Raw genomic sequence first — 10,000 nt, forward strand, 5'->3', positions numbered from 1 at the left:
TCATTTTTTAAAAAAATTTTGGTATGGAGTGTTAGAAACAGTTCCAAGGGAAAAAAATTAAAATTCTCAATAGTTCTTTTTAATTTAATTTTCAAAGTTCGTCTTCATTTAAACTGAAAATAAAAAAAAAAACATAAAATGAAAATTAAAATGTTTTAATGAAAATTAAAATAAATTTATAATATAAAAAATTAAACTAAAAACATAAAGAATAATAAAAACTGTAACTGCTGGAAAATGAAAATAATAATTAAATAATCTAAGAATGTGGCTATGTTGAAAACAAAAATGTATAAAATGTATTTTGTATTCTTACAGATTCCTAATTTTGGGAAAATGTTAGTCCACATTACTCCATATGGTGCTTTGGACAATTTTCCTGGCTTGCCTGGTGTAAATATTTCTCCTGGGATGGGATGCCAGTCCATTCCCGGAGATTACTCCTTTTTACCAGCCAAGTGGACTGGGCAACATGAAATGAAGTATTTTGCTCAAGAACACATGTTGCCTGGTCCAGGAATTGAAACCACAATCTTATGATTATGATTCCAACACCCTAACCACTTAGCCACATACCTCCACTTATGATGAACCCAACCAGAAGTATATGGAGGAAAGTTCGGAGTTGATTTATTTGATTCTCAGACTCTGAAGAATTCAAAAGCAATTTGGTAAAGCGATTTAACTCATTGAATAGTTCAATAATTTGGGTATTTGGGCATTTAGGGGTTGTCAAACTAACAATAGTCTTTACCCAAATTTTAGTGAATATCCTTTCCCACCTGCCCTCACTCTTTATTTAAGATAAGACAAAATTAGAGCTTGCCCTTGTATCATTCTTCTTTGTTTGCCATGGGGTTGTTAGATAAGTTTAAATATTTAAAGCCATTTTAATTTCATTAAACATGTGATACTCAATCACTCACTTATGAGTGCATTACATTTTACAGCATAAACAACTGCAAGCTAATGAAGTACATCTCACTAACCATAAGATTTTATCTGCTCTTTTTTCAATTCTCGCAGATGCCCCCCCCCCCATACCACCACGTCAAGGAGGCTTGCTCCCTCCCCAGACAAACACTGGATTAGGCCACAATTAACTGTTCAATCTCACTCATTTATGTTGTTGCTTTCACAAGCAACCAAAAGCAAATATTTCAATGAGAAACAATTTCGATGCATTTAAAAATAAAGTATTCCTTTGAATTACATACAAATGACATTATTTTACAGAGATTTACAGAGATTTCATTTTAATAAAAAAATAAAAAAGAATTTTCCTTTTAAATTCTCTTGAGAAAAAATTTTTCTGTATTTTCAGGAAATAGCACTCATTAACTAATATTGCTATTTTCTCATTGCTCACTTATCCTTTTCCATGCTCTTTGCAATAAGAATATTGGTTTCAAATTTTAGCACAAGGCCAGCAATTTCAGGGGGGGGGCAAGTGGATTACATAGTTCCCAGTGCTTTATTGGTACTTATTTTATTGATGACAGGCAAAGTCCTCCTTGGCAGAATTTGAACTCAGGACGTAAAGCCACTAAGCATTTGCCTGGCATGCTAACAATTCTGTCAGCTCGCCACCTTTGCAATACATGTACCAATATCAAGTTGTTAGTGGTCTTTGTGTAGACGTTTGACACTGACTCAGTTAATCTCTAAACAATTCCATTTTGCTCTGTTAATAAATAAAGTGAAAGCACAAGGCCTAGTCAGTAGGATGCTGCACAAAACACTTCCAGTCCTGTGGCCCCAGACCACTCACTTGTAAATGAATAACCCTGCAATGGACAGGCGTCGAGTTCAAGGGGGATGTTGTATTCTTAGTCATTTAAATGCCATAGAAATTGGGTAACCAGCCCTGTGAGTCCTGGATTTAAAAATGCCTGTAGATATGTATTAATTTGTGAAATATTGTGAAGGCTGTGATGGCTGTTGTGGTCAGAATAAGACTAAAACCTGTCTGCAGTTGCCTTAAGTATTTGACAGTAAAAATGACAAATATAAATTATGTACCTACTAATATTATTTTATACTAATCAACACATATTTATTTCTAGTTAATATATTTAATGCTGGGAATATTAAAAAAGATGCCACTAACAAGTTTGATTGCTTCTGTCTTGGAAATGGTTTTGGTCAGTTGGTTCAGTGGAATCATATTGCTAATACTTATTGCATTAACTACAGGAGAATGGTATAAAATAATTAAAACCAAACCTGTGTTTGGATACACTAAATGGTCTTTAAAATTAACTGGATAAGAAAGACTATACTGTCAGAAATAGCAGCAAAACCCTCTCAGACTTCACTCTATCATAGCAGGTCTGAAAAAATATTTGAGAAAATAGGTGTTCATTGCTGGAGAGACTTCGGCCACATGTCTGCTAAATCAGAGCTGAAACATAGGAACAACTAGCAAGAAATTTCTTGGATACATATTCTGAAATATTTGTGAAAAAAAAAAAATTACTTTTGCTTTGGTGTCATGTGTGGAATTTCTATATCTGCATTGCCGTTCTCTGCAATGAGGGGAGTGAGGCGTAAATCTGGCGATCCAGGTTCTTCACATCCAGACGCTCCAGCCTGCAAGTGCAACAAGATGAAACAAAAGTCAGAAGGTGGAAAAGAACAGTAATGGCATCTTCGTTGTTGTCACCAACGCTTTTTCACAGATTTTGTTGATTTTCTCAAGTGGTAAGTTTTCAGAAGGATGCAAGATTTCAATGGTAGCATTCTCATAGAAAGGTCAATGATAGCATCAGCTCCCACAGGAGAAGGTGGACTCAATAATACACGACATAACACAAAGAAGACAAAAGAGTAATAATAATAATATAATATAATAATATAATAATAATATAATGATAATAATAATATAATAATATAATAATAATAATAATAATAATAATAATAATAATTAATAATAATAATAATAATAATGATAATAATGATAATAATAATATAATAATAATAATAATACTAATAATAATAATGATAATAATGATAATAATAATAATAATAATAATTAATAATAATAATATAATGATATAATAATATAATAATAAATAATAATAATAATATAATAATAATATAATAATAATAATAATAATAATAATAATAATAATAATAATAATAATAATAATAATAATAATAATGATAATAATGATAATAATAATAATAATATAATAATAATAATAATAATAATAATAATAATAATAATAATAATAATAATAATAATAATAATAATAATAATGATAATAATAATAATTAATAATAATAATAATAATAATAATAATAATAATAATAATAATAAAGACCCATTATGATGCTTTCAACATTAATGCAGACAAATGGGTGGACCCAATAAAAGAGTAGAAATAAAAAAAAAATATATATATGTTCAAGAAAAATTAATACTCTAGCCTGAACACACACACACGCACACATACACGCACACACACACACACACACACACACACACACATATGTTAGAGTCGTCAGTTTTGGCAAGGTCGATGTGAAACTGGGGGTAATAGCCTGTCCAGGATTATGCCATAACCAGTAATGTATTGCTCAAAGACACACACACACACACACACCACACACACACACACATATCTACAAACAACGAAATGATTGCTATTAACTCAAAGTTGAAACCGCTGTGCTTTTCTTTGTAGTGGAAGTGTACCGCAAATTGCCAAACTATTCACAAATATCATTTTGAAAGGGAGACATCGCCAATTTAATCCCCCTCAGTACTTTATAGTACTTAATATTGTAGCAAATTTGGAAAGACGAAAAAAAAAAGTCCTCGCGTAATTTGAACTCATTAAAGTAAACAAACGAAACTAAGTGCGTAACAGCAATGCATTTAATGGTACGTTGTACCGACTCTGTTCACTAACAGCCCTACTACTACTACTACTACTTTAATTGCTACCAAGTTCCATTTATACAATCGCAATATAATCTTTACGAAGTTGTTGCATATTATTTAAGAACAAAATGTGACGTAAAGCGAGACGAAACGTTGAATAATATGTTAAGGGAGATAACTCTAATATACAGTTGTTTGTAATGTTAGAGTTATTTCCCCTGACAATATTTTACCAATAGCGAATCGGGATCCGATAAAGCCTATTTGCCAACGCAAAGTGGTAGTCGTACGTAGGACGATGTCAGTACTTTTTAGCCCCAGGAAAACATGTTTTCCAGCTGGCTATCGACACATGATCTGTATCTATATATTGTGAGCAAGGTAGTCTTGAGATGGTCTTTTGTTCTATTAAATTCGCGCGCGTCATTTTAAAGCCATACAAAATAATTACTCGTGGCTGTGTGGTAAGTAGCTTGCTAACCAACCACATGGTTCCGGGTTCAGTCCCACTGCGTGGCATCTTGGGCAAGTGTCTTCTACTATAGTCTCGGGCCGACCAATGCCTTGTGAGTGGATTTGGTAGACGGAAACTGAAAGAAGCCCGTCGTATATATGTATATATATGTATATATGTGTGTGTGTATGTGTTTGTATGTCTGTGTTTTTCCCCCTAGCATTGCTTGACAACCGATGCTGGTGTGTTTACGTCCCCGTCACTTAGCGGTTCGGCAAAAGAGACCGATAGAAAAAGTACTAGGCTTACAATGAATAAGTCCCGGGGTCGATTTGCTCGACTAAAGGCGGTGCTCCAGCATGGCCACAGTCAAATGACTGAAGCAAGTAAAAGAGTAAAAGAGTATATATATATATATATATATATGCAAGTATGTATACACACACACACACATATATATATATATATTTACATATATATATATACATACATACATATTTACATATATATATATATATATATGTATGTGTGTGTGTGTGTGTGTGTGTGTGTGTGTGTGGGTGTGTGTGTCTGTGTTTGTCCCTCACCATCGCTTGACAACCGATGCTGGTGTATTTACGTACTCGTAACTTAGCGCTTTGGCAGAAGGAACCGATAGAATAAGTACTGAGCTTACAAAGAATAAGTCGTGGGGTAGATTTGCTCTACTAAAGGTGGTGCTCCAGCACGGCCACTGTCAAATGTCTGAAACAAGTAAAAGAATAAAAGAAAAAAGCGACAACAGATCTTTTAATTATTCTTTGTCTCTGTCATTAGACTGCGGCCATGCTGGGGCAAAACCTTGAAAAAATTTTAGTCGATTAAATCGACCCGGGTACTTATTGTTTTAAAGCCTGGTACTAATTCTAACAGACTCTATTGTCAAACCGCTAAGTTACGGACACCTACACACACAAACAGTAGCTGTTAAGCGTGGTGGGGGACAAATACACACACACACACACACTCACACACATACACACACACACACACACACACACACACACACACACACACACACAGAGGCGACTTCTTTCTGTTCCCGTCCACTAAAATCCACTCATAAGGAAGACAAAGTTCCGCACAGTAGGACTGAACCTGGAACCATGTGATTGGGTGCGAAGCAAACATCTTACCACGCATGATAAAAAAAATAGTACAGTCGCAGGAATTAGAAAAAGAAATTATTCTTTTATTCTTTCATTTGTTTCAATCATTTGACTGCGGCCATGCTGGAGGATTAGTAGTTGAAGAAATCGACCCAAGGGCTTATTTTTAAAACCGAGTACTTATTCTATCGGCCTCTTTTGCCGAACCACTAAGTTATGGATATGTAAACACATCACACCCGTTGTCGAGCGATGATGGGGTGGGGTCAAACACAGACACGAAGACACGCACGTACATACATAGATAATATATATATATATATATATTATATATATATATATATATATATAGATATATATATAATATCAACAATTGAGGGTAAAATTAATTAATCAATTTCACCAAGTGTTCAGTATGTAAAAGGACCATTTAAGGCGAATTCAAAATATTACATTATATAATTAGGGCTTAGTAAAATAATTACTTTGCCACATGCTGAACTTAGTAGAAATAGCAGCCAAAAAATTTATATATATATATATATATATATATGTATATATATATATATATATATATATATATATATATATATATACACACGACGAGCTTCTTCCAGTTTCCGTCTACCAAATCCAGTCACAGGCTTTGGGCGGCCTGAGGCTATGGTAGTAGACACCAGCCCAAAGTGCCACGTAGTGGTACTTAAATCGGGACGAAATGGTTGGGAAGCAAAATTCTTACTACACAGCCACGCCTGTGCCTGATTAATGTAAATAATTTTGGCTAATAGTAAAGAGCAAATCACAGCGACAAATTTGACAGAGAAAGGAATCGAACAGATGGAATACAATCGATACAAATGGAATTTAAAAAAAATAGGACGGCAATACAGCTAAGGTAGATAACACTTAATTGACAAACAAATATATATTAGAGTTACCTCTCTTAGATTAATTCATCACGATAGCTTTTCGTCTTTTGATTAGATTAGTTTCTTGTTTATGTAGTTAAAATAAAACAGAAAAAAGCGAAAATAAACTAACATCGTCTAACGAATTTTGAGAACAAAAAAGTGTTATTAATGAAATTTATTGGTTTAAGCGAATCGAATAGAAACTATATATTTTTAACGCTGTCAGTTCATAGCGAATATGAAAGTAAGTTATCGCCCTTGTTTGATCATTCGTTTACTTGTGACGTTCATTTATCTGCTTGATTCCAGCGATAGGTCGTACTTTTAAATAATCACACACACACACACTTTAGGTTAGATCAAATATGTTAGGGGCATATTTCAACCTCTAAAGACTCGTTGGAGTTTACCGTGAAGAAAAAAAGTTTCACTTTTAATGATATAAGGTAATTTCAGATACAAGATATTTTCAGCTCAAAGCGTCCCCTGTGGACAACTAGATGCGCATATCTTGCCTTTTTTACCGTCTTCAGTAGCAGATACCTAATAAAAATAACTCTGAGCTGACGGAAAGCTTTATAAATCAGTAAATACTAGTTATTGATTTGTGCTAGTAGACCGCCCGATCTAATCAAATACATAGATAGTGGTTCTCTATATACGAACATAATCCATCTTGGAGCTTTGTTCGTTAACCAAATTGTTTGTTATACGAGTAACTGAAATACATATAAATAGATTTAATTCTTTCCAAGTCGCGCCCAAATTCTTCATAAAGGTATGATCCTTTACTTCTCCATCCACCAATAACAAATAAATGAATTATTTACATACGTACGTGTTTGTATGTGCGAGTGTGTGTGCGCGTGTGTGGAGTCTCCCCTTTATATCGAACCATGGTTAAGTTTTTATTAGAAAAAATAAAATAAAAAAGAGAAGTACTATTTTTTTTCTATATATAAAATATTTAGATTAAAAGCTAACTGTTTCTGCAATCGCTCCTACCACTTATGTACGTGTTATATTTATGATTTGTTTTTCAAATTTCAACTGGTCGACTGAATATAATCATGAGAAAAACTCTTCGCTATACAGCTTGTTCTAATAGAGTACCTTCCATATATGCTGTCCTTCCACTTTTATGAATACATAGTCAACTCGTGGATTGTTGTGAAAATTTCTAACCGTTAAGCGAACAAGCTTCTAAACTCCCAATCCCGCGTTTAGAAATTCTCACAACAAACCACCGGTTGACTATGTATTCATAAGAGTGGAAGGCGAGCACATATCAACGGAACTCTATTAGAACAAACTGTACAGCGAACGGTCACTTATACACGTATATAGTCTGTTCATGCTTTGTTGATCTAATTTCAGTTATGTGAGATTAATTTGTGTTACCTCCGAGTTTCGTTGAGGATCACGTAAAATCTATCTACATCGTCACGCTCTGATTTCAGTGTCACAGAGCGAAACCGTTCAACCTCAACTTCAATTGAAGAATAATTAAGGTGGGTGGTGGTGGTGGCAGAGCAAACAGCCTTTTTCTACATTCAGTATTAAAGGCGATGATTTGGCGGAATCCATAGCAAGATTTTCTGAGTTCAAATCTTACTGAGATTGATTTAGTTTCCTTTGTACGTGGGGTTGGAAGTTTATCAGTGAAGTACTATAATAGATCAACGCGTCTGTATCTCTCCTCAAATTGTGTCACACGATACCTATGGCAGAAATGCTCATGGTTACTAAGATTCCAAAGTCGTTTCAGGAAATTCCATATGTATTTGGATAGGAATTCCACTACAAATCTCAGATAATCATGTTGGTAGCAATATGGACAATTATTTTCGAGTAATGTTGCATAAGACATACACACCTTGACCTTGTGTCTTGTAAAACATATCTCAAGCTTCGGCTGGTATCTGCATATTACTAAAAGGACGTTAGCAAATTGAAGTGAAATGTTATATCACATGCCTCGTTGGATACTAAGTAACAATGCAATGCAGTGATATGCAACTGGTTGAATCACAGCGTCAAATCTTAGCTATAATATTGCCAAATGAGTCCAATAAAGCTATAGTATGTTGCACAAACTCTCAGCTCTGATTGCACCACGTCTCATAGCAGCAACAGCTGCAAGCTAATGAAGGTAATTACAGAATCCCAGTTCTTTTGCCATTCATTATTTAGTATTATGCTTTCTACTTGCCTCAGGCTTTACTTGAAAAAATGAGAATGGTGAGTTCTAATAACTGGTTATGCGTATTGCTATGCTTGAGCAAAATCATCATCATCATCATCATCTATATATATGTATATATATATATGTATATATATATATATATGCACGTAGTAATCAGACTCTTTAAATGTGAAGGTAGTGTGGAATGACAAATGCAATATTTGTTAAGCAAAATGTTGTACAACGTACACAAATTAAAAAAACTATACATAAAGAACAATTACTGAACAAGCAATAAAGATTTTCGTTTACAAGGAAAGAAGAACGGAAAAACAAGAAAAAATATAGTACAGAGAAAAGAAAGGAGACATGCAAAATTAAAATGGGAAATGTTTATTTTATCTTATATAAAATTATCATGAACTAATGAGAAATATCTACAAGTGTGTATATTGTATATATGTATACATGTTGTACATTCAGTATTGTATATATGCTAACAATTCCAAGTGGCATCAAGGCATTAATCTATATTTCAACGTGGTCTCCTCATATTCAAGTTGATGTTTATTTTATACATATGATGGAAGTGGAAAATTAGTTATATCAGTTCAGAGCGTGTCAGATTCCTGGGTGTAAGGCAGAGGTCGGAGGTTTGCGTTCTGTTACATAACAGAATTTGGGCTTAGCCTAATTAGATGTAAATATATAAAATTTGCGCTTAGCCTAATTAGATGTAAATATATAAAATTCTTGTTACGGATCTGGTTTAAAAACAATGGGAAGTGGCCCCACAGTTCAGTTTTAAATTTCAGTTTAGATGTGCTTTTGACATTTGAGCTGAATCATAACTTCGCAGAAGGGCAGCATGAATTGACTGGCATGCAACGATTCATCCTGATTTGAAGAAAAATTCTTTATAGTAAGAAGTAGGAGAGGACAAGGTCTCCGTGACTGGTGGAAAGAATCCTAAACTTAAATGCTTAAATGCTTACCACAGAATGGATTTTGCTAAAGGTACCCACGATATCAAGAAGTGGAGTTAATCCGGGAAAAAATGGATTAAGTCTGCTATGCAATTTATCTACAGCATGATTTGAATTCAGAAGGCAAAGGGATGGGATGGGACAAATACCACAATCCATTGGTCTATCTCGGGTGGTGAATTTGTGAACTGTAAGAATGTTGGACAGAACACCCTGCAGTATTTATTCCAGTTTTTTGCCTTCTGAGTTCAAATCATGCTGTAATTCACTCGAGTGGTAGACTCAATCTGTCACTTCCTGCCACCTTAGATGCATTTAATAGTGTCTACAGTGTTGCAAGTTTCAGGTTTGGGTTTTGGTTTGAGGATACTTTCTCCCAACTAATTACAGGGGCCCCATAAAAGGGTCAGGTGTACTGACGTCA

The 10,000-nt window shown here is 34.1% G+C and overlaps 1 protein-coding gene across 4 annotated transcripts in view; it reads right to left on the reverse strand.

The window, feature by feature from the left end:
• Nucleotides 1–10,000, reverse strand: part of LOC115220440 (synaptogenesis protein syg-2) — a 675,863-nt gene that overhangs the window by 661 nt on the left and 665,202 nt on the right. For all 4 annotated transcript variants that reach the window (XR_003882533.2, XR_003882534.2, XM_029790569.2 and 1 more), the window contains 2 exons: nt 2,480–2,592; nt 1–113 (listed from right to left, as the gene is read on the reverse strand). The exon at nt 1–113 is cut by the window's left edge and continues 661 nt beyond it. Coding sequence is in view for 2 of the 4 variants with exons in the window: in XM_029790570.2 (XP_029646430.2) it covers nt 92–113; nt 2,480–2,592 (135 nt within the window). In the remaining 2 variants the exon portion in view is untranslated. The remainder of the gene's footprint in view (nt 114–2,479; nt 2,593–10,000) is intronic.

This window comes from Octopus sinensis, linkage group LG16, assembly GCF_006345805.1.
Source record: "Octopus sinensis linkage group LG16, ASM634580v1, whole genome shotgun sequence".
NCBI classification, from domain to species: Eukaryota; Metazoa; Mollusca; class Cephalopoda; order Octopoda; family Octopodidae; genus Octopus; species Octopus sinensis.